Source organism: Varroa destructor, unplaced genomic scaffold (assembly GCF_002443255.2).
Source record: "Varroa destructor unplaced genomic scaffold, Vdes_3.0 BEIS01000001.1, whole genome shotgun sequence".
NCBI classification, from domain to species: Eukaryota; Metazoa; Arthropoda; class Arachnida; order Mesostigmata; family Varroidae; genus Varroa; species Varroa destructor.
Window position 1 is genome coordinate 76,064,769 of NW_019211454.1, and position 24,911 is coordinate 76,089,679.

General features: G+C 37.5%; 1 protein-coding gene and 1 long non-coding RNA gene across 22 annotated transcripts in view; one reads left to right on the top strand and one right to left on the bottom strand.

The window, feature by feature from the left end:
- The window catches only part of LOC111252518 (uncharacterized), a 63,922-nt gene that overhangs the window by 24,418 nt on the left and 14,593 nt on the right, over positions 1 to 24,911 (bottom strand). For all 13 annotated transcript variants that reach the window (XM_086982902.1, XM_086982903.1, XM_086982895.1 and 10 more), the window contains 4 exons: positions 17,646 to 17,749; positions 14,913 to 15,039; positions 8,405 to 8,568; positions 154 to 275 (listed from right to left, as the gene is read on the bottom strand). In XM_086982902.1, the coding sequence (XP_086839028.1) occupies positions 154 to 275; positions 8,405 to 8,568; positions 14,913 to 15,039; positions 17,646 to 17,749 (517 nt within the window). The remainder of the gene's footprint in view (positions 1 to 153; positions 276 to 8,404; positions 8,569 to 14,912; positions 15,040 to 17,645; positions 17,750 to 24,911) is intronic.
- LOC147759109 (uncharacterized) lies at positions 202 to 24,869 on the top strand. 9 transcript variants are annotated; one of them, XR_015323264.1, is made up of 5 exons: positions 272 to 513; positions 5,742 to 5,863; positions 17,963 to 18,034; positions 21,169 to 21,320; positions 22,357 to 24,869. It is a non-coding gene; the product is annotated as an uncharacterized LOC147759109 (long non-coding RNA). The 9 variants fall into 9 exon arrangements; XR_015323265.1 differs by lacking the exon at positions 17,963 to 18,034; XR_015323277.1 differs by lacking the exons at positions 17,963 to 18,034; positions 21,169 to 21,320; positions 22,357 to 24,869 and adding exons at positions 6,565 to 6,604; positions 17,585 to 17,852.

A 24,911-nucleotide genomic window follows, 5' to 3' on the forward strand; every position in this document is an offset into this window, starting at 1 on the left:
TTTTATAATTCCAATCTGTTCGTCTTCGAAAATTACCTGGTAGCTGTAAATCTACTCTTTGGCGTAATGTAAGCTAATTGTAAGACCATTTGTTTGTACCAGCTTTAAGCTTCTTTACGATTTTCGTGTACGCTGCATTAATATGATACGTACATGCGGTGACGAAGACGATGAAGGTCTGCTGTTGGGAATCAGCTGGGGCGTGTGCATCCACCAAAAGTGCGAATACAAGCGCAGCGCAGCCGATCACCAATGTTAAAAACTGTGATCCATACCTTAAAAACAATGAACAATTCGAAACATTTTCAGAAAGTTACTATTTGATACATCTAATCTTAATAGTAACAGTGTTAGAACTTTATATTCTATTCCGTTGTTATTTTTCAACCGATACGATTTTTGCCACCGCTTTTCGTATTCTTAATAGAAAAGTGTATGCAACATAAAATTTTCACTATTGCCTCTCTTGGTAATTCGCCATACGTAGCGAAGAAGATATCGTAATTTCCACGGGTACGTATACTTTTTTTTGGATCAATTTTTCAATGTTCTTGAATTAGCATGTGATAAGTGGTTCCAAGAGATCTCTTTCAAATTTTCAAAGCAAGAAAAAATTAGAATATCTTTCGAAATTTCAAAAATGCCTTATATAATATTCAATAGAATGGAATCTTCTATAAGAATTTGCCATAATTTCACAGAAATTATTGCAATATGATTTATTTGGTATGCTAGTATAACGGCTAAATGTTTATTAAAAATAATAATAATTTAATAAGTAATATGTACAAATATTTTGGTATGGAGAGTTGCTGCTTATATCTGTTTACGCACGGGAAAATGTAACAAATGTAACTATCGAAAAGGTATGAAAACATTGTCGCTTAAAATGAAGAGGTCTACCTTATGGGGTTTACGTCCCTCCCTATAGGAAAAAAAGTTTGTGTTTAGTTACCGAGGACGACAATAACACTTGACAACTTATGAAACGGTTCAAGGAAATGTGCTAAAAATTAATTTTTAGAGTAAAAACTCACCGTCCGAAAATGAATGGGAAAAAGAGTGATGACCCTGCTTATCAACGTAAAAGTTTTCAAAACTTCGTACATTTCATTGAATAACTTGCTATGATAGCGCACAAATAAATAATACCACATAACTAGAATAGAAATAAGCACATTATATATATAAGAGTTAATGCCTATAAACCGATGCTTGGAAAAGTCGAGCATTACTAACCGAAAACAAACAGGTCAACAAAACTTGAATTTGTTCATTTAATAAATATACATACATCTGAAATTCAATGTGGCCTCTAATTTTACCTAAAATGACATTCCTCAATATGGTATGGCGTGATATAGTGTACGATGTCATATCTGTGACGACGAACATATTGAAAGGCAAGAGTCTCTTGACCGTTTTGAAACCTCTACCTAATTTTTGCTCTCATGTTTATTTCATTTTACTTTTCTTTGAAAGTAATTGGAAAACTAAGCTTCGGCAGTGGTAGATGTGCTATATTGAGGCTTAAGGTAGAGCATCTTGGAAAAAGTTAATTTCTGAGAAAAATTCCTGTATTGTATTACAATAAGGGCAAAAATGTTGCACATACCCATAAAAGCATTGTGTTGTTTATAGTACACATGCGTTATCTAAAGAAACGAGCAAAAATCGTTCTGTCGCTTTTTTTTCTGGAAACTTTAATGTGAAATATATTCCTCGTAGTGGTTAACCAATTACGAAGTCTGAATAAGACTATTTGAAGAAAGCTGGCTATAAAGAAAAAAAGATCTATGTTTGGATGCTACATGAATTAACAGACATAACTTGATCGTATTTCCATGCGCAAGAAATTCTACAGAAAGTAATGAATATTATGCTATTTATTAAAGCGGTTGATCATTGGTTATACCTCACATACAATTATCCTGTCCAAGTTAAAGAATAAAAGTGCTCCACAATCCGTGGCAAAACCCGGGTTAACGTCAGAGAAGGTGATACTATGTCATTGGTGAATTCTGAAGGGAATCGTGCATTATGAGCCGGTACCGTCTGACAAAATAATTGATTCAAACCTCTGCTGTCAACAATTAAACTAATTACAAGAGCGCTTGAAAAAAATCAACCGGTACTAGTAAAAAAAAAAAAAAAAATGGGCATCGTTTTCCACCATAATAACTACACACTGCATATACCTCTAACCTTTCAATTCAGAGAACTTAAATAGGAAATTCTAATGCTTTCACAGCGTTTTCCGGCAGTATCTGCTTCGGTCTGTGCGACTCTGCCTTAATTTAGTAGTTAGTTGATAAAGGGATACAACAATTGCTTTGACTATTTTGCAGAAGCCACAGAATTTCAATTTCGCAAATTCGCGCAGAAGCCATAGAAAATTTACAGTGATGAAATTATTGTATTACCAAAAAATCAGAAGTGTAATATATTTTTAAAATATAAACATTTTCTTCAATTTCTAATTCTAAATGGCCAATATCTTTTCGACAACCCAATTTATGTGTATATACAGGAAGTGGTATCTTTCTTGTACGTTATTTCTTAGACCCTATTATAACAAAAACGGATAATTCGATAAAATTCTACAGGCTTATACGACTGTTTTCTTTGCTACTTTGCGAATCTCTTCTTCATCACATATATTTACATCAAACGTTTTCGTAACGAAATACACTTTTGGACGATATTGATTAACTGGAAGGTGCGCACTGTTTTTTTCTCTGTCATTTTTGTTCTGCTATGCTAGAGCCTGATTCTTCTACAGACGCATACTCATTTTTGACGTGGTATACCGTCGATTTGGGACAACCTAAAGAGTTTATTGTCTCGTGAACACTTTGTCCAGCGCAAACCCATACGGTAATAGCTGGTCTTTGTTGCAATTTCGAAAACGACCCAGTGACGAATTTGTTGCTCTCTTTTCCAAACAACTGGCTTTCTTTTAGTACCAAAAATAGCGCATTAATGCGTGCTTCCCAGAACAAAGAGCCCGCTAATATTTGACCTAATCTGACTGCTTTAGCGTGTACCTTTATGTAAAAGATGAAGCAAGTCTTTTATACAGTTTACGAATACGCCTTATCGAAGTTTGGGGAATCTTCGTTTGACATCTGTTAAAGTAAAAGAACACACCAAAATTTAAGTAATATAGAGCGGATGCAATACTTGTAGGGGATGCCCAATATAATCTCTAAATTCCTACAATATTACGTTATTTTGAGGGGTTAATGCATCGTTTACAGACGCAGGATCTCACATCTAGGTATTTCCACTAGTAATGTAAGATTTTAGCCAGCATTTCGTAAGTGTACAAGCCATTAAATTCTCACATTTCTTTTTTTGGTACTGAGCCAGTACTTGCTATAATACTACCTACTACTTTGACCTTTACAAAGAACCCACTTTTTCATTCAGCTTAAGACGACTAGATGTTTTGCTGTCCGTCACTGCCTTGCTAACTCCTGTTCTTCCTTGAACCTTATAACCTTATTCACGCACTCGGATACTGCAATCCAGCTCTCTTCATTCTCAAGCATATAATTCACCAGAGTGTCGGTTCTACATGGGAGTTAGTTTTTTTTTTTAGCTCTTTCCCTTTTCTTCTTGACGAATGTGCAGTGCTTCAGGACGTGAGTAACACCGTCTCACCTTGGATCTCATCACCTTAGATGTGATGAATTATACCTGTGTATTTTTCTATTCCATAAAGGTACACTCGAAAATATATGTGGTCAGAGGATTAACGTAGTTGACGAAAGCTCTGCAAATGCTCTTTTTTTCCACCATTTCACTTGTAAGTCTTTTCATGATGAGTGCTCCAAGTGCACGCTTCTCCTTACTCCGCTCAACTTCTTTTCACAAGCTGGTTCTTGCTTCTTAAAGCTCACTGAATGTCCTCTAGACTCCACTGAAGCTTTTCCTCCTACCCTGTTACAAAATGTTACAGGCTTTCCTAACTTCCGCGATATTTTTTGACAACCAGTACTTGGGCCTACACCTTATGATCATTGGATGTGCTGAAGTCTTCATGGTCTTGCAAGTGGTCGCCAGCATTTCCACAACGTCTCTGGGCTGACTGTCACCTCCTATTCAATAAGAGCTTCGCTTGAACTCGCTGCGTCTCTCACTTTAACCGCATCTATCAAGTTCCTGTGATCGCTTAAGCTCTCTAGATCATCAGCGCCTTGCCATCCTTTTAGTTTGTCTGGCCCATACAAACTGTCAGTTCTATGTAAGCCTCCTTTGCCTTTCCGTGAAAGATGAGTTTTTCACCGCCATCAATTAACTGGAGATATGCAACTATTATACATTCGCATACTCGCCACCTCGCTAGCGTGTTGAACGCCTGTTCAGTGCGGTCCGAGCCACCGCTCTCCCTGATCTGGACCCCTCTGTACGTTTTTAAATTGTAATGAAGTCAATGAGCTCCCTTCGGTTCAAGCGCCCACATTAGCCTTAGCGCCGGTATCCCGGGTAAGTGTTAGAAACGTTTTTTACTTCATGCAGGAGATCTGTTTTTGCTCTATAGAACCCTTTTTTCTGGCAGCCTTGACCTTCTGGCAGCCCTAGTTTAAGGTCTGCTTAATGTTTTGTGACGTATTTGCATATAAGCCAGTCCTACAGTTCTGCCTCCCTTTTTTCTTTAACTTGATCAACGCTTCTGCCGTCTCCTATGCATATTACAGAAGTGGGTAATTTCCAAGGAGAGATTCTACGAAAATTCTACCTTCAATATGAGCTACCTTGGCAGGCAAGCGGATGCCTAGTACGGTCCCCTGCAAAAATTATATCTGCTACTTAGGGTCAATTAACTTTCCTATAGAATTCGGGGACCGCATCGGTGACGCTAGTTTCGGCTTCCAAAGACCTTAGTGACAACAACAAATATGAAAACATCTTGATTGGCGTTAGATTCAGTGCCGTGTATTGGGACTTGTTCATGGCGACCACATTTCTCCTATTAAAAGGATTGTAAGGGTCTTGAATTTAACATGCCCGACAGCTTTGTTTTAAAGAGCCCTAGCCGCCTTTCATCCCTATTACATCCTTCAGCGGTCAGAACCAGCTTCACTGTCTTCTGTAAGGCTTTACCTGCGTGTTATGTCTGTTCTCATATATTCCTCACCTGGCCATTCCTTAACCCGAGATGCAATCGCCTCATCGCATGTAGATTTCACTTTCATAATAAATCTTAAATCTGTTTCTCTAATTTTTCTTTCTTATCGATAACCTTAGGACATCCACGACAGAACGTTGCTATATGTTCTCTCTGACTTCCTGTTTCCCTATCTTGGTCCGCTTTTCTCTTTTTTATCAAAATATCCGCAATTCGGTTAGGCTTTTTTAGTGATTTTTTATGTTCCCCATGTTGTTTGGAACTTTTCCTATCGCGAACAAACATACGGTTTTCTAGTTCTTAGAAAGCTTTGTCGAGCTCTTTCCGTACCTGCCTTATTAGGCGCCTTTTTTTCATTCCGCCGTCGTCAATAGAATGTCGTAGTGCCTCTCTATTCAAATCAATATTGGCTTTATCTGATAAAATATGCGTGTATGCTGGCTTGGCTGTACTGCAAGCCAGGAAGACATTTTCCGTCGCGTTGACTCTCAGTCTCCCCTTTCCGAGTCTATCAGAGTTACATACCCACTGTTTAGGTATCCTTAGGACAAACAGCACTTTCAATACAGAGCGATTCCGTAAAGTTCCTTCACCTCTTTTACTTCAGGGAATTTCTTCTTCTGAATACTTGGTGACATTCCTTGCACACACTTGCCACGGTGAAGCCTGCTGAAAATTTAGTCTGATCCTCACAGAGTTATTTCTAGGCCTGTTTGCGCACCCGATCAGGTAATCAGCGTCATTTTACGTCTCAATTGCAATAACTTCAACTATTATTTTTTTGTGTATTGCGTAGATCATGCGCCTCTATATTGACGTGATGCCGAAATGTTAAATTCACTTCCTAACTTGCACGACGTCTTCTATTTTTCAGTGTTTTTTAATAACTTACTTCCGCACAACGTTGGTCAAAACCATAATATTGGTCAGTAATAATCTGTGTATGAAGTTTACAGTAGCACGAAGCAGTTAGACAAGACTATCAACATGCCTACCTTGTACGACGTACACGAGAACTTCACACGTCAGCATTTGAGTAAAAACTGTCATGATGCAGTGCAGCAGATGTTAAGTGTAGAAATAAATTTTGGAGAGAGAAAACTTTTCCACTTCTCTTATATCGTTTTTCTGAATTTAAGACAGTCTTCACTTAATGTTTACAGTCTCCCCTCGAAAAGCTCTGAACACTTTCAGAATGCTGACAAAGACATACCTTCTGACTAAGGCGTTTACCACACAATGGAAAAAATACCTGTAGATGTTAGAGAGTCAGCTGGTAGAGGAAAAAAAGATAGCCATACAAATGTGTTCACAACAAATTATGTAGTAGTACTACCTGTGGCTGTCTACTGGTAGATGTCGGTGATGAAAAATTTTCGACGGAAAGCTGCCTGTTTAACTATGAGTGCATTGTGTTTGAAATCCTGTAGGCCTCCGAGAATCAGCGAAATAAGACGACTTCTGCTACAGGTATTATATTGTTTTGCGGTTGGAGGATAAGTTTATGCTTATTTTGTTTCTTTCATAAGCATGACTTGAAAAATCACAATTCTATGATGAGAGAATGCGCAGGTTGTTTGCAAAATTGGAGAGGATCATAAATCGCAAAAGCAATGATCTTAGTCCATAGTATTACACCCACCTTAGTAGGGATGAACTCATGACGCAAATGGTTCTATTTAAAGCTAGATATAATAAATATTAATAAATAAAATAATACATAGAAAATAAAAAATAAATAAAATCAGATAAACAAATTATCTGGTTTTAATATTATTTATTATAAGAATTATATTATTATATAAACCTATTGTTAATTTATATCATTTTGTACGACTCAATTTTCTTATATATTTTTCCAAATTACAAAAGTATCTTGAGTTCATCGTATCGAAATGTAAAATTATAAGACAGACAGGAGCAAATCTGAAACTGAATAGAATACAGAGAAAAGAACTATGAAATCGACTGACACAGATTTCCAAAAAAAAAAAAAGAAAAAGGAACATTGATTGAGTAGCACACAAAGGATTGTAGCAATAAAGCGTGCAGAATTAATGCGAGAAGCTTTGATTGATCTAAGATGCTAAAACGTATTTAAAAGATCCGCCGCATTTTAAAAGGGGTATGACTTCTCGCAACGTGTTTTTATTTTCGAGATTCTAGTACTGTGGAATATGAGATCTTTCACTCTAACATTGTCACTTGGGATTTTAGTGAGTTACTATGAGCTATAGAAACTAGAATGATTTGTGAGTATGAATTTATTTCGAAACTACAGGGGTAGAGATCTTCCCATATACCTTGCTGAATTATCTTCTATATTATTGTACAAAAGCATCGTGGACCATTAGTTCAAAAAACCCTGGAAGAAAATTTTAACTCTAAATTTTGTCTCCTGGAAAACCTTCTACGAAGGCAAAGACGAACCACTTTAGCGTGCAATGGAAGTCACTCTATCTTAGTGTTAGGATTCAGGTCTGGTGTATACAGAGACACCATATTTATTTATTGCGGTTAAATTGTGAATGTACAATACAACAAGTAGATGTTGCATGATTGGAACTGGATCAAAATAAAAAAATTTAGAGACTCTTGCTTCGCTTTACTTCCACGCTCCACTAAATCGTCAATTGTGAAAAAAATGGATCTCCTACGATAATCACAGGCGATCATATTAAAAAAAAGAGTGCAACCGAATCGGCAAAACGTCGCACTAGAATAAATGAAAAGCCACAAAAGCTTAAGGTGTCCGTTTGGTGTTCTAGTGCAAATACCTTCCATTGCAGCTTTATAATTCCTGCCTTGTCGATCAGGACTGAAGTGTTTTTTCCTTAAGCACCTAAGATTAGTGGATAGAGTCAACCACTGAAGGCTCTCTGATACCATATTTGTTAGACCTTATTTCTACAGACTACAATTTGGAAAAGTTGTACTTGACTACCCTGAATTTCATGCTTTTTATATTTAGTGCGTATTGTCTTTAATGTATTTTTTCGCACTTTCGCTCCTGTACATTATTTGTTGGCCAATTCTTATTTTCAGCTCTTTCCGAATGAGTTGTATCAATTCAGATCTACTTAAAAAATAGCGCATGCAGTCCGGCATAGAGCGTAATTTTGTAGCTCGTACAAAACGATCTGCAGAGATAGCTTGTAGAGCAAAAGCTCTCAATGGTAATCAAGTGTATATAGCATTCGGGCATTAACAAAGGACAAATCGCAAAGATTTCTTCATAAATTTAATATAAGTTACAGTGTTTGTACTAACCATGCTTCATTTGGTATGTTTACCGCAATGTCCATCTGAATGAGCAGAACAACCTTGGATGCTAGTAAGCCAGAGTACATTAGCCATGAAATATATGACAGAGGGAAGTTTCCCATCCAACGCTGACATGCGCTCCCGTTCGTTCCAGCAGCCAGTATAGAATTCTGGAAGTTCAAAGAAGAAAGACAACATGTAAAAAAATCGATTTCAATTGGGATACGTGTATATTCGGATATACTTTGTTAGGTTGTTTGTCGTAACAGGGATCCGCTTCAATATGCACAGTGTTCCAAGACGCACAACATTACAAACTAACATAACTTTTTTGCACATAAAAAATACCAGTTGGCAATAATTGACTGAAGTTACTCTCGTCTATAAGATACTGTACGTAAAACAACAATTATAAATTAATTTTTCCATCTGTATGTATTTGACCCCAGCGTGTATAACTCATACGATGTGAGAAATATACCAAGCAATTAATGTAAAAAAAAAGGATGTAAAAGTTGAAGATAATTTAAGCAAACAAATGTAAATACTTGGGTGATTTCAATCTTTCGCAAACAGAACGGATTCCTGAATGAAATGATGAAAATGAAGCCAAGGAATCTCTGTTCTACTCTTATGTGATGCAAACGAACCTTCTGATATCGTGTCAATAGCAAACTGCTTAAACACTAATGAGATATTTTTAAAATACTTAAAATCACCCTTCAAGTCCTTCGAGAAGATGATATATCATCTTCCAAAATGCCTAGATCACGCAAACCGTTAAAAAACAATGTTACTCAGCTCAATAGGACGCTACTTACAAAAGCTGCCAGCAGTTATCAGTAACGAAGCTACAAAGCATTTTGGATAAAGCCGTTAGAACGCGAAAAATGTTCTACTTCTATTGCAAAAAAATGTTCTATCACAAAACTACTCAACAGCATGCTCCTAACAGTAAATACTCTTGAAACTTGAGAAGAGTAGAAACCCTCATAGAACACGGCGGTTACCACCGACCACCATGCGACAATATAATGCAGGAACCTTGCAGCGGCATGGCTGTTATGAAACTACCAGCTCTGGAGGTTCTGGAGGATGAGGACTCATAACCTGAGTATATGCATGTGCACATGTAAAATCTTTTTCCAATGCGATACACACAATGGAAATTTTGTATGTATGTATAAACTTGTATGTAACATGTATGTAACTTGTAAACCGCAGCCTTTCGCCTCGTTAGAACGCTTCTCGACGCTTCATCTAGATCATCAAATTTCACCAAATTTGCCAGCGATTCTCTATGTAAGCTTAAATTTGCCAGCAGGTTTAGAGACGTGTCAAACTGTTCGGGAGAGCAACGTAAGACGACAGATTCTCCAGGTCGACGCGACTGGCGTCAAGGCGGTGTTGTCATGCTTTTGTTGTTTGACGAGTCGGACGTGGGCCGACTTCCGATACATGGGTACTGAGAGCGAGCGATTAAACTGACCGCAACTCTAGAAGCTCATTAGAAAATATGGCCTCGACCCTATAAAATAACTATGAAGAATAACTATGAAGCTGTCCGCAGGGCCTTGTTTGCCCTAGTGTTTGCCGTGAAGACAATCGCCGGAATCATTGCCGGGTGTCTGGGCAGCCGATACCCATGGCTCAATTTAGTTCTTTGACAGACTGTAAAAGCGAACTATACTCCCAGCGCTCCTTCATACTCTTCGTTCGAAAGCCGCGGGGCCTGTATCAGTGTACGGTCGTCGAACCCGGGTAACCCTGGCCGCAACTAACGAACACCACTGGTTATGCCAATCGTGAAAAAACCAGTCAGAATTCTTGCGGCCCAGAATGGTTATGTGGGGCCCTACATTATAGGAATTCGGTTACCTCTTTGTTTTTTCATGGCAGAACAAACTTGCCATCTATCTTAACCATCGTCACCACTAGTGCCCAGCATGGACTTGCTAGTTGGTGCGTTCTAATCTGTTCAAAGTCAAGGCCGTGGTTGATAATCTCGCTCTGGAGTATCGCATCGTATGAACGTGACGGCGCGTCACCGTTGCGGTCCGCCCCCAGGTCCGGAATTCCTTTCAGCAACTTCGCCGACCGGCTGCCGTCAGAGTCAAGGGCTCTTGCATCTGCAAACCCTTGCAAACGAGGTGAAATTTTCCTCTTGCATTTCGCGATCCTACTGAAGGATCAGCAAATCTGTAGCAACGACGAAGTCTGATCGTTAACTAGCCATCAGTAATTAATCATATATATATATATATATATATATATATATATATATATATAGACGTTTATTCTTTCAAGGCCTTACTCGTCTACTTTATCATAACAAGGCGTAATTTTGGGTCTTGAAAAATAGTTTTCTTCACATCCGATCTTGAATACTGAGGCTTCGGCTGACCGTTTCAGCTGTGAATCTTTCAATTTTACATTAATTATAAAACATAGTCCTTAAAAACGAATAATCTAGCTAATTTGGATTGGATATTTAGAGCTCGTGACTGCAGAGATTCCATTTTAGCGTGTCCCCTTCTGTTACAAAAAGAGCAAACAATGCATTCAGCCTGCCTTACAAAACGAGTGTTGCTACCTTCTACCTAATCTCCGGTCACAACGATGAACGCAGCCCACGAGGTTACCCTTAGAGCACTCACAGGTTAGCGGAACGCACTGACGTGGACATTATTAAATTCTATCCAAAAAGGTTCCATTCTAAAATCATCCAGGAGAAGCTCGTTTGCGTTCTTTCATGGCCTGATTAAGCTCTTGTAGCCATTCTCCAGTTTTGTTTTGTCGAGTATTAACAAAGCGAATTAAGATCGATTACTAACCGCGGTGTTTACCACACAGAAGACACTCCGTTCCTTGGCTATAATGCATATGGATTATTAGGCACCATGCGGCCCTGTAGAAATAAAATATAAGGTTACCTCAACAAACGGTAAAGTTTCTGTTGTTATGGCAACGTTCGTATAGAAGGTGTTTTCGAACTTTCATATCTCAGTAATCATATGCACTCTTTGCGAAACCATGGCAAGTGATTACTATTGTTAACATTGCTTTAAGCGTGTGGAGTGCCCTGAGGTTTAGATATAAGGGTAGCCACTGAATGTCAGCTCTTGCGAACACGACAAGCACCCAAATATAGGAAATATCTGCTACTATCTGACCTTTGCAAAGCATCAGCCTCTTCTCAAACGATGAGGTTTAACAGATAGCAATAGGTCAGAAAATTCCTCCAGCGTTGAAGTTAAACAAGACCACATCGTACGCATCCCAAAAAAAAACCAGATGTAAAAGACCTTCAAAATCGAATTATATTTGCCTACTGATAACTAAAATTTCCCTTAATATTTCATTTTACAAGCAATAATAGTACTCCCGGCTAGAGAAGACACCCATGCTTGGTATTATTTTTTTAGACCAAAGCGCAAATTGCTGTCATTTGTTTAATTTTTTTACTATAAGACCTATTGGTGGACGGGATACTTAGAAATAGGCAACAATGAATACATGTCGTATGTTCTCAGTTAATAACATAGACGTTTCTTTCATGTTGACGAAAGTTTATCATATATGGGATAACCTATTTGATGTCTAATTACTAATGTGACTGATTACTGAGTATGTGTCTCTTCGAATTACTCAATAGGCACGTGCTTGCTACATAAGATCTCAGTTATTAATCAGTTTCTTTGGTCCATTTGTATAACTCAATTTTAAGCACAAACTATCTAAAATGGCTATCTTATAGATACGAGGAAAGCGGTACACTGTGCTCGAAAAGCTGCACTATCTGCCACAGCCTGTACTAATTTTTCATATATTTGTACACGAATTTCATAATGTTTCCACACCAAAAAGCTTGTGTTTATCTGTTTATTGGAAGTTGATTGTCAGGACACCAATAGAATTTTAGAAGCTACCTGTCCATTAATTAACTTAAAAAATTAGTCCCTTTATACAGAAATCAACTTCATAACCATATGCTTAAGATATAGTAAAATACTAAGGATAATGAGAACTGAAATCTATGTCCTGAAAAATCTGACTGTATGTTTAGAAAACGGGAAGAGGCTCACCGTGTAAAATGATTCTGTTCTGATAAATACTGCTATAATAGAAATAGTAACGGCTTAAGCTCAGCAGAAAATACCACCATGACTTCTTTGAAAAGAAAACTGAGTTACGTCAATATTGTTTTATTTTCTTATTTTCGGTTTAAAGATATAAGCCTTTTTGCGTGAAATGCATACACATGATGATATAGTTCAACCTTAGGTGCATCTTGTTTTTTCTGTTCCCTCACTTTAATTCTCTTCTCTCGATGACATCCGTTTTTTAAAACTTTGCAGTAGGCTAAAATTAACTAACCAGACAGCTTCGATGGTGTTGTTCGTGCGGCAAAGGGACATACTTTCTTAAATTATTAGACCCGGAACCTTATGGTTATGCTTTCCAACGCTTTTCACTAAAGCAAAAGTTCCATGGTTGTCTATTTCCGAGTCTACGTCATTTCATGGGAAAACATTATTTTAAATATCCTTCCTTAAAGATTTAAACTTATTAAAGCCGTATCACAACAGTTTGAACAGATCCAGGACTACTTTTAAAGTTAAATTAATTCATTAATTTAAAAAAATAAACAAATTAAAAAATGTTCTTGAGGCTGGCCGTGAAGAGCCCCTTCGAGGTTGCAGTAAGCTCGTATGTAACTACTGGCAGGGTTATTTTAACGTAACATAAAGAGAACAGAGGACCTAAGCAGAACTATTGTTACTACATGTAAGTCGTCTTTATGTACAGTTCTTTTGTCTTTTCCAGTGACGAAAAACGTTTTCTTTAAATAACATGAAGACTATGGCGACACGTTTTTATACGTTTTTTAACCTTCTTTTTTTTATTTCTTTCTTATGTTTTTTTTTTCTCTTTTCTACACCTTGTTTCTCGTTCTTTATTTTTGCATTAAAATATTTTGGCGAATCGTGTCTTGCGGTTGCCTACCAAAAATTAGTCTCAATAAAGACTTAATTGTTGATAAGACCTTTATGGCATATTGTGTGTTACATGTTATCTGTTTTACTTCATTGAAGTATGTGTAATTTTCGGCTATTTTTCTTTCATTGCCGCGGCCATTTTCATATCGGAACGGCATATTGGTATTTTGAAAAACCCTTCTCGCAATAAAGTCCAAACAGTTTTCATCTTTATAATTATGAGTACTGCTTGTTCGATTTTTTGATTGCTTAAACATTTGTATGAATTTGTTGATTTGCCGAATTTATAGAAAGTTTTTAACTTTACAATGCCATAAGATATCGTATATCATCAAAATTAGAAGTGGCGCCTCGTATGGCCCATGCTTTGCACTCGGATAGATTAACCCAAGTTCGTTTTTGAATTTATTGGATCTTGCTTATGAGTTGCCTGTTTTGTAGTTTTTTTTCTGTTTTGCTTGTCCCTTGCAGGAACGGCCTTTTCTTTTCAGGAGTTTTAAAAATTCCAAGTGTTGAGCATTTAAATGTCGAAGTTAGTGCATCATAACTTCAACTCTAATCAACTTCTTTATTCAATTTAATCAGTTTCTACTGAATCAATTTAACGTGACCTAAAGTAGGCTATATTGAGGAATGATTGCGACAATTACGAAAAACGGTTAATAAAAATACTACAAAGAAAAAGTCGCATCTTTTTTTTATCTGTATATATTATAGCATCATGGGCCTAAAACGCCTCTTACAATTTTAAAGCTGGTGAATAGGGCTTACCGCATCGTACTGAAATTTCTTATAATGACACCGACACGTTTAAAGCTGTTTTTACATGGTAGAAATCTTAGAATGAAACCATCGCTGTGCTTTATAATATATATTGAAGCAACAAAATGTACGTAGCGGAACTGCCAATTACTTTTAAAGGATGGATTAGCTAATAGTAATAGCAACAACGACGTAACCAACCTGCGGGGACATTTCGTTGAAGTGTGTAACGGTGATACCGGACGTAAAATTCGAAACAGAGAGGGTAATTAAGTTAGTGCAAAAGTTCTTCTTGTAACAGAGAGTAAGTCTAAGTAACAGAGCAGTAAATACGAGAACAGGGTCATGCAATCAAATCAACAGGATCACTGACAGAAAATGATAAATTTATTCTAATAAAGCAATCAACTAGCTAAATTAAGGTGATAGCATAATGGTATCAGGCAACCAAGAGAGTGATCTTAGAAGAACATGATAACTGTAGCAGCATAGTATACCTTATAGTGCTGCCGTAGGGTAGATTAGTTTGGGAGAACTACAAGTTGAAATTCTTTAATCTTAGAAAAGTGTGGTCACATAACTATAGCAAAATAACAAGACTGATAAAATATTTGGATGGGGTAACAACAGGTCAACTGTTGACGTCGTCCTGCGGTCGAAAAATGCTGCTACATATAATTTTTTAGCTTATTCAAGCCAGACAAGGAGTTTCGCTTAACCGTGATGAAAGAAAAAAACCAAAATTTTCTAACCTGTTGCTGCAGACATGGCTGTTGTGAGAGTACCCGTGTTAGAGTTACGTTTTCAGAGGTTGTACCTTGAATGCTGCCAATGACGAGAAGTCGGTGATTTTGTTGGCGCCTTGCGACAAATACCGCACTGAAAGGACGAGAACATACGATTGCAATTTGTGCTAACAAATGCAGAGTTCGCTATAAACGTGACGGAATTGTAACGAAGCCGTTAGCCGGCCGCTAAGCAATCCGTCGATATCGAATGCCACAAAATGACTGATGGACTCGGTTCGATAAAAAACAGAGGAAAAAATTACCATAGCTACCGCCAAGCAACTGCGCTTTTTTCGATTACCTCCTTTCTATTCGCCCACATATTTAGTACGAGTACAACTTCAAGAGTGTACGTTTGTTGTATCATTAGTGGTCGAGCAGACGACCTAGACCTGATCGATTATTTTAACGGTCAATTTAGAGATAATTCCATTCTGCGGTTGTTTGGCGTTTTGTTTTGATTTGGTTAAATGCTTTCAAGATTTTCTTAAAGTGTATTTTGTCGATCATTTTACATGCTTACAGAATTAATTACATTTCTGAGTCTTAAAATTTGATTCAGGTACATCATCTTTTACCAGCTGGCTAACTAGGTAACTTCTATAGTAATAGCTACCAATGATTGCGCTCATTGCAAGATCTCATTTTTGTTAGGCTTGATAAATAATGATGATGACAACTATTTTTCCACTCGAAATGTATCGCTACCGTATAGATTTGATTTTCAGTTTACATATAGAAAAAAAAAAGTCCTAATAACAATTCTTTCCAAATATCAACCCCCTTTCTTCTGAATTTATGCGACAACAGAACAGAAGAAGTTCGTCTTAAATTAAAATAACAAACAAGTTAACTATCAAGTATACATAGAATAAAACTTTCATCCCTTTGTATTTGCTTTATATGTTTACCTTCTATTTACTATTATTAAACAATACGCAATAAGTTATTTAAAATTTCAAGGAACTTTGCCCATCATGCGTTACCTAACATTTCAGAATTTCTACGTGCAAAACGATGCCTCTCCGTTCGCTTTTATCAGCTATTTCCCCAGTAATATACCGCTAACTTCGTGATTAGACTGCCTACTGAAAATTGAAAAAAAACTTTCATATCACTAATATTAACACCATAAAAGTAGTTCTTTGAGACGGTGCGTGTTGTCGACTGCCGTTGATGTGTTGATCCCGTTTCACAAAAGGACTATTGAAAATTAAGCAAAACGTGAGATTTTTTAAACGTTTCGGTAGGCTGGTCCGGTTTTTAACATTCAGCACATATGCTCGGACCATAGTATAACTCCAAGTATTAGTATACTAATAGAAAATCTTAAATCCTTAAGATATATCGGCTAAACTAAAATAATGCCCTCTCAAATCGACGTTTGCGCAAAATGTATAGGTTTTTTTCACGCCAGCCCTGACCGCTGCCCCACAGACACCTTCAAAATAACATGCCCCTAAAACTTTCATTATGTATTGGCTCGCAAAATCTGGACCTCATAGGAAAAATCAAACTAGAGATGCTCATACCGGACAAGTCAAACACGATTTTTAGAACAAAGTACACTTCTCGATCAAGACCATAATGTTTTTACATGCACGTTTTGTATTTAATGGGAAAGCCCTGGGTGACAATTTATATGTTCTTCATAGACGTTAGCACCAACAGGAGGAACCTATTTTCCCTTGTTAATACGTTGTTCAGCGTACACTGCATAAAAATAGTGCACAGCGATTATGAACAGTGAGTGTTCATTCGAGCTAATTGCAAATTTTTTTTGTTGGCCTACATTGAGATACATTGGATTAAAGCAGAACATGGGCCAAGACTATTAAACTAAACAGCTAAAACTAACTAAGATAGACTGTATATTATTACTGAAAATCAGCGCAGAAAAAAAATGAAATTAAAATGCAGACTCACAGTTTTTGAAACACAAATCTTACAGTTCGAATCGAAAAGGATCAAACGTAGGCTTGCAGTTTAAGCAGATGTAGCACATAACTATTTCTTATTCTATAATGAGAATACCGATTATTTACGGTATAATGGATCTTTATAAATCGTCAACGAGCTATAGGTTCCCTTATTTTGTCATGTACAGTTGATATGTTAATGTGTCGCTAGTGCGGTTGAATTTCTTACGGCTCAAACATAATGTACGCCGGCATACACATTAATCTTAGCCTTTAGCACAGAACCTAAATAGTTACAGGAACAAATATATTGTAACAACGTTCTTGTATTTAAGTAAAGGATAACACTCAGAGACAGCAAGTGTTTTTAGCTAAGAATAGCTTGTATCCCAGACACTGGAACAAGCCCATGCAATAGTTGATTTCATGCTACGAAACCTATTTATACTAACTAGGTTATAATCGTCACTGTTGTAAAAATATTGTTAGACAAACGACGAAGAGCGAAATCAGATCTAAAGCTAAGGCAAATCGGTACACGAACACGTTCCTATATTATATTATATATTAGATAGATATTAGAGGAAGATTCATCTATTTATAATAGTAGGAGTATCTTCAGCTTAATTTATTTACTTTAAAGTTAAACATAAAACAGTTCCTTATTTCTATACCGGCAAAGTGTTTGTAAAATCAGGAAGTTTTTCTGTGTCATAGCTGCCAGCTCACGTAACGTAAGCTTCAACGCTTGTCGACAAGACAGTGAATAGCGACCTACCTCATGGTAATCAGAAGAACAGCGAAGTCCGCAAGAAACCAAAAGTACCAGCCGTTGCCACTGCCTTCCATGCGGCTAATGAGAAAAAAGTTCAACGTCGACCCCTAAAACAAGAACGAATAAAAGAGAAGCATTTTTTATTTTAATGATTATTTAATAAAGATCAACTGGGTCTCACTCAAAAACTCAGCAATAATATTGATTCTAGCAACCTGTTTTTGATTTTCTCCAGCCGCAAATTGAAAGTCAAAATTGACAAAGTCTATTTGCACTAATATGCAGGGTAGGAGGCTAATATTATTGCTATGAATTTCCAGTGTTAGAGATAGGAAATCCTGAAAAGAACGGCTAACGTGATAGGCGAACAGAAGAAAGCGCCTCCATGAAAGGTGAGAGACTCGAAGGCTCAGACTTTTGCCTTCAAATTTAATATGATTCTGAATTCTAATTCTGAGGTTTCCACAAATCCGTTGGTTTAGACGATTCAATTCGATATTTAGTACCAAAGTCCAGTGGTCTAACTGTTACCACCAAAATATCATAAAGGTACCTTAAAAGGGGCCAAAATGATCCACTCTTTCTCGTGCACACAACAGCTCTTTATCGCTTGTAGCTCAACCTCACTAATCTGACACTCAAGCTTCCAGAACAGCTACATCTGGAACTTTTCACATCTTTTGTTCAACGCATTTTTTGTACTTTCAGAAGGTTGACCTACTTCCTGATCTGTCTCATTGCGGTAATTTTTCTTGTGCACGAGGCGTATATCACGACAAGTTCAACCATCGTTGCCAAGAGCTTTCTTCTTGCGGGTTCCTGTGCTCTCGGCAAGAATTTGTCGTGCTGTTCGCCACTCTTGTTGCATGCTTAGCCACCTTATCAATGCAAAGATCCTTCTTGAAGGTTTGACCAATTGTAACGCCTAGGTACTTAGTTGAGCCCTCGATTGCTACTACTGCATGTAATGGCGAGTTATTTTGTCCACGCCTAATGGCGCATTTACTAAAGAAGGAGGCAGCTTTTGAGAATGTAGAAAAATACTTTCAAGAATTAGCCATTTAATTTATGATCACCTGCCATTTCAGAGAATCCAAAGCTTAAGTAGATCTAGTAGGACAATCACATAATTCTTATAACCGTTGGTCTCTGTTCTCCTGCCTTTCGGGTTCTTATAGATAAAACCGTGCTAATTACCGTTTTGGTGGATCAGCCTCTACTACGTCCGTATTGAGCAACCGAAAGCGCGCCTCCCTCCCACTTTCTCCACTAGTCTTTTAAATACGATGGAAGAGCCTTGACAGCGTTCCCAACCGTGTCTAGGGAAAAGATTGGGAAAGTTGTGGGGTCTGTGAGGGGTTTTGCAGGTGTTCTAGTGACACCTAAGATGATTCGTTGCCACTCCGGAGCTACTTTCCTCTGGGCATATTATCTTCACCACATATGTAAAGTCATCGGAGTTTTCTGCTAAAAGATTCTTTATCCCGGTCTTTCTGCATTTCTACCTCTTCTTGACACTTAACCTTTAGGAAGGTCTGAATCATTATTTCGATATTTCTTGAGAAATGAGAGGAGTCTTTTTCGCTTCCAGGTTGTCTATTAGACGAATGTGGGTCTGGTTTGCTTGTTCTACCAGATATTTTGGCACTGTTGGCCGTAGCTTTCCTAGATAGTCAATGATCCCTACGGTGTTCCTCAAAACAGAGCAATAATAAAATAAAATAATCATCATCATGCCAAATAAGAAATACAGAGTTTCGATACGGGACCCATGCTCCTTAACACGTCTACAAATCGCTTCCATGAAATCTGTGCTGGCATCAAAATTGCGCTGCTCGCTGACTCTATAAATATTAGCATTAAGCTAAGTGTAAACTGGTTCTGGCTCAATATAAATAAAACGAAAACACTATAAATTCAACTTAAGTAAAGCAATTAGATTATTTTAGGTTTCAAATGCGTACTTCCTTAGGTAATGAACAATAATATAAGTGAAGTCATTCCGGCATACAAGAATAATGAGCAATTATTTGTTAAGTATTATTTATACAGAAGTAATTATATGCGGTCGTACTACTCAGTTGGACCATCTACCTTCCTAATGATCAATGACCATGATTGTCTAAGTTCATACTTAGGAACGACATAAAGGCCAATCACAAATGGGACATATATATTGAAACTACATTAAGGAAAAAGCATATTGGCTACGCCGTATTATATAAACTAACAAGCACATCGTTAGGATATTCATGTAAAGGAATTATTCCTCATTCGTACGATCCCACCTTTTCATAATGCCTGGTTTTATTCAGACAGCCCCTCGTCAATCTCGAAAAAAAGCTTCCAGATATGTCATGAAAATGCTAAAATCACTGACGGAACATGGTAATAAAAAAATCGATTTTTATACCCTTTACATTTTTAGGGCGGTCATTTGTACAAACATCTATACAGCTCATTTCAATACAGCTGAGAAGTCTAGCCATTATTTTACGACTAGTTGTCAACTGAAATTTAGTAGGCTGTAAGCATTAAGCGGGTTTACCGCAAACTCCTCATGCAACCAAACACATCTCAAACAGAATAAAAACTCATCCTTAAACAGCACCCGCTCCAAAGTACCTCGAACAATTACTCACCAATGTACAGCTTCACGCAATATAAAAATAACTTGAAATAAGTAAAATTGAAAAAGCACATGCAATGTGCTTAAACAGACAATACTACTTTTAGTACACGTTTGACTTGACACGATCCTTTGTCTTTACAGCCATTTATCGGCTACTTGTATTCTTCAACATAGCTTAATAAAATTTGGTTATATTTATATGTGTTATCGTAGATACATGTACTTTGAGCCTAAAGAGATGTTGTACGATGTGTCAATATCTGCTGACAATAAACCTGCCGGCCGCTGTCAGCTCTGCTTAAAAAATCATGTCCTTTTACTGAACTATTACTGTTATTATAATTATGACTAATACATTTGAATCATTTCCTAGTTTCTTTTATCGGTATATGCGATATTTCAATTAGTGGATATTGTGATTTATAAGATAAAAAATATAAATTCAATGATAAATGTAATTTATCAGTTTTCTCTAATGCATAATGATCGCGATTATCTATATTTGCACAGAGTTTATTTGAGTCTGGAGTCAAACATATCAGTGAAAAATCGTATTACATTGAGATATAATTCAAATTCGGTCTCTCTAAACGAGCTTTAACTAGCCCTCTTTGACTACGGCGATGTTTAATATAACCTGTTTTTTAATAACCCACTATTACTAGTTCCCCCTTTATCTACATTCACTCCACATTCTATTATATAGAGCGATTTTCTTGTCACACTTCGTGGCTGGGGGTCTCCGCCCCCTGTTCACCAAACAGAATCGTTATTATATATGCTCCGTAATTGTTCACCTTGTTCCCATTGGTCAACCGATTTATTTATTCTTTCGTGCAGTTTTCAGCTTTAATTTTAACGAACTCGTCTAACCAGCTTTTATTTGCTATTAAGTTTCGCTTGCTTATAGACGGTTTTGGTAAAGACCTGATGGCGGTAGGTCCGGAGAATATGAGATGCAGCGAAATCTCTCATTTGAAATCCAGGGGAGCAGCTTTGAGGACGTTTGTGGCGTGTGGTTATTCGTTGTTACGAAGCAAGATGAGGTAACCTTCTTTGCCAGATTTTTTTCTCTAATAGCTTGGTTGATTCGGTGCAACTAGGCCAACAGAACGTTTATTGGCCAGATATGCCCATATACGATCTGGTTCGATCCCAGTGAATCAGGCTCCTGAAACCCCATCAACCGCAATTTCTTTTTGGATAAAAATCTGATCATGCTTTGGGCCTTGGCTTATTTCCTGAAGCCATCGATTCTATTTCTCGTTGGCCTTGGTACACACACCTTTTTCCGTCACCGGTGATAACTCTGTGCAAGAGTCGGTCATTGTGGCCACGTGACATTCAGTACTGGGGGAAATTTTGAAGTGCACCGTTAAGCCGTAACTTGTCGTCAGATTCCGGAAATTTAAGAGATACCCGAGCTCCGCGTTTTTGGATAAACCCAAAAAACTTAACTTGCTCTTTCGTATAGCCGTTGTCAAACGTAGGCGGTCGGTCAGATCTTGGTTCTGGATACCACTTTCAAAGTTTAAAAGTCACTTTTGAGCACTCCTTTTTGAATCTTATTGCTGTGCACAATGAAGGTGATCAAGATCTTCGACAGTGCTTTGGCCGCTATAAAATGCGTAATACATAGACGTTTTTTATACCTGAAACATTCATTTCTGAGAAGTTTTTTTTAGAATGAAATTGCACCCAGAACAAGATTGTTACATCACGTTGACAAAGCAATAAGCATGCTTCCAAACTATTTATAAAAACACTTAAAGGAAACTAAAAAAAGGGAGGTTTTAGAGAGCAAAACTTTTCCAACCGAATATTTAGACGAGCAGATAGATCTGACGACCCACATCGGCTAGTTTTTTTTTTTTCGTATATGCCATGTATTATAATTGTTTAAGCAATGTTGTTCTTATTAAATGACGAGATATTTTTTTGCTTAAAAGGCTCATATACACCATTCAAAACTACTACTGTAAACCCTTGTACCCACTGTAGGCTTGGCTATCAGATCAAGCCGACAACAAATGTGGTAAGATCACAAGCACCTGATCTAACTCTGACATCGTCCTTTTGCAGCAATATGACGCAACCAATCCCTTCAAGTTGACACAGTCGTTTGCTCTCTATGAGGCTACCAAGACGACAATGGCCCATCTGTTCGTCGTGCCGCACATGAGTTAAACGAGCCATTTCGTTACTATTTCGTCGGAACCTTAATTCTGGCGGTATGCCATCCAACCTGTCACACATCAGCAAGCCCTGGGTTGCATCATTCTCCTTTCCCTAATAGCAGATGACAATGCCAGAAGAAATCTGTGTAGATATTATTAAAATTCGCCATGTCCTGCGAGAATTTGAGTTATCAAGGAACCTGCTTCATCCCTTGGACAGTTTCTTGATAATATTTAACGTGGCTTCGAAATGTATTTTTTAGTTCCGGCTTACTTTATTTTCCATTTTGCAGCAGTTGCTCCCTTTACTTCGTTCGGTCCTGCTTCTTAGAGTCATCATCTGTTCTTGACGTAGCATTGACGTCCCACGAAGAAATGCCGGCTGGGACTAGAGCCGCTGACGTGCTAGGCTTTCTATTGGCCTAAATGGCACGCCCCACCATTGTTCGCTGCGCTTTCCTCATCTTGTCCCCACTAGTATTCTCGTTAACAGGTTCAAATCATACCGGTGAACCATCATGCCACGGACATGATCAATCACCTACGTTCCGCTTTTCGGCAGCCACGTATGTTGAGGAAAGTCCGCTCTGTTAGTTTTATCCATGGCCAGCTTCACATATTGCGTTCCTTTTAATTCAGTGTGCGCCACGATATTCGTCATTTTTAAAAAATCTGATAAACGCTACCACATTGGGTTTTTGGCCTTTTTCATGGTGAAATATTTAGTTATAGGGAAGTATATTTTTTCTCAACTCATTAAGATCTATCCGTTAATGTAAGGAATTGGCGTCGATAAAATAGTGCTTTATATGAAAAAATGTTTTCCACTGTTTAGTATTTCCATCAGAAATTTTTTTAAAAAATATTTTCGAAAAACATTGTTCAACAAAAATGTTTCTCATGTCACTACCACCTTCCAATAAGCACGCGAATTAAGTTCGTTTAAAAAAGAAGAACTCAAAACGTATTTTCGTCTGTCTGTCAATTTAGCGAGACGAACGCTTCGGAGTTTTTGACCATTTTCACGTTAGAATATCCATTTGAAGTAAAAGGATATGTATCGCATCTTGATCAGCCCTCCGAGAGCATTCGGCTGACTAAGAACGACGCTCTTACATAGTACTCCATGTTAAGTCTTCACCCTTCAAAATCTTCGATAGGCAAAAAAAAAGAGCAATTTGTGGAAATATATATTACGTTTTGTAGCATGGGAAAGCTAACTTATCGTGAGAGGTCTATCATGCAATTTGCTTAATCTTACATGCAGTTCTTCCCAGAACGGAACTGGAAAGGTCCACCGGAGATCAGCCTACTTCAGCCACTTTAAGGGATGATTTTGGGTCGGGCAGACAAACAAATAAATATACACAAAAATCTGCTAGTAAATAGATAAATGGTGTATCGGCTAAAAAAATAATTGGCTCTAAACTTCAAACAATGATTTGTAAACTCCACTTTCTAAAATTCACCAAAGAGGGGTGCCTTGAAATTCTCCAAAGCTAGGACATGACATTGTGCCTCGTTATGTTGTTTTCTTTTTACCCTGTTATGGATCACAAAAGTTTTGAGTGTGTCTAAAGATCGTTAGTTATCAGTGTCTGCTTGATTAGCTAATTCCTTGGATCCACTAAGGTAAGCTATTTTCGCACAAAATCTAAGTTTGAATTGTTGATGATTGAAAATAAAATATAACAGTTGCTGATAATGATCCATATAATTGTACACGATGACCATAACATGTTAGCTTGGTCGTCGGTTGCCTGCGCTTTTACATTCCCTCTATTTATTTATTTCTATCACACAAACCATTCGAAAGCACACTTTCCGCTGTGAAGTAGTTGTGTGATTAGCAGAATTCCGTTTCACGTTTAGACTCCCAAATTGAATGGTTTTGGTAAAAAAGCGCATTTTTGATACCTACTATATTCTGCTTTTTCTAAAATCCAAAAATCTGCCCAAGCAGTTAGGGATATTTATGCAATATACAATGTGAATTGCCCCCCTAAGAGGACCACTCGAATATGATTGTCTAAATTTTGTAATGGAATCCTAAACCTGGAAAAAGCGCTTTTCTTTGGTCAGCTATCGGAAATTAATAAGGACATTCTGAGGGCGCTTTCGCGGACAACAAAATGAATGATTTAGTAAAGAAAATGAACTCCGATCTCGTGACTATTATCAGCCGTGACTACTTCATAAGATTTACAGAAAAAGCCTGGCTGCCCTACAAATCAAGCGAAAACAACAAATAGACATGACTTTTCATCATCTGTCGATTCAATATCGAGAAACTCGCAGTTACAAACACAAATGTATGTTCAGAATTGATGACAAAAAGTAATACCTTTACGCCAATATGAAACAGAGAGATAAATAAATCCCTATAGAAGGTACGCCTAAGCCTAGATGTAAACTTGATGTCTGTCTTATAATGATTGTGAACCGTTTGGTAAGATTAGA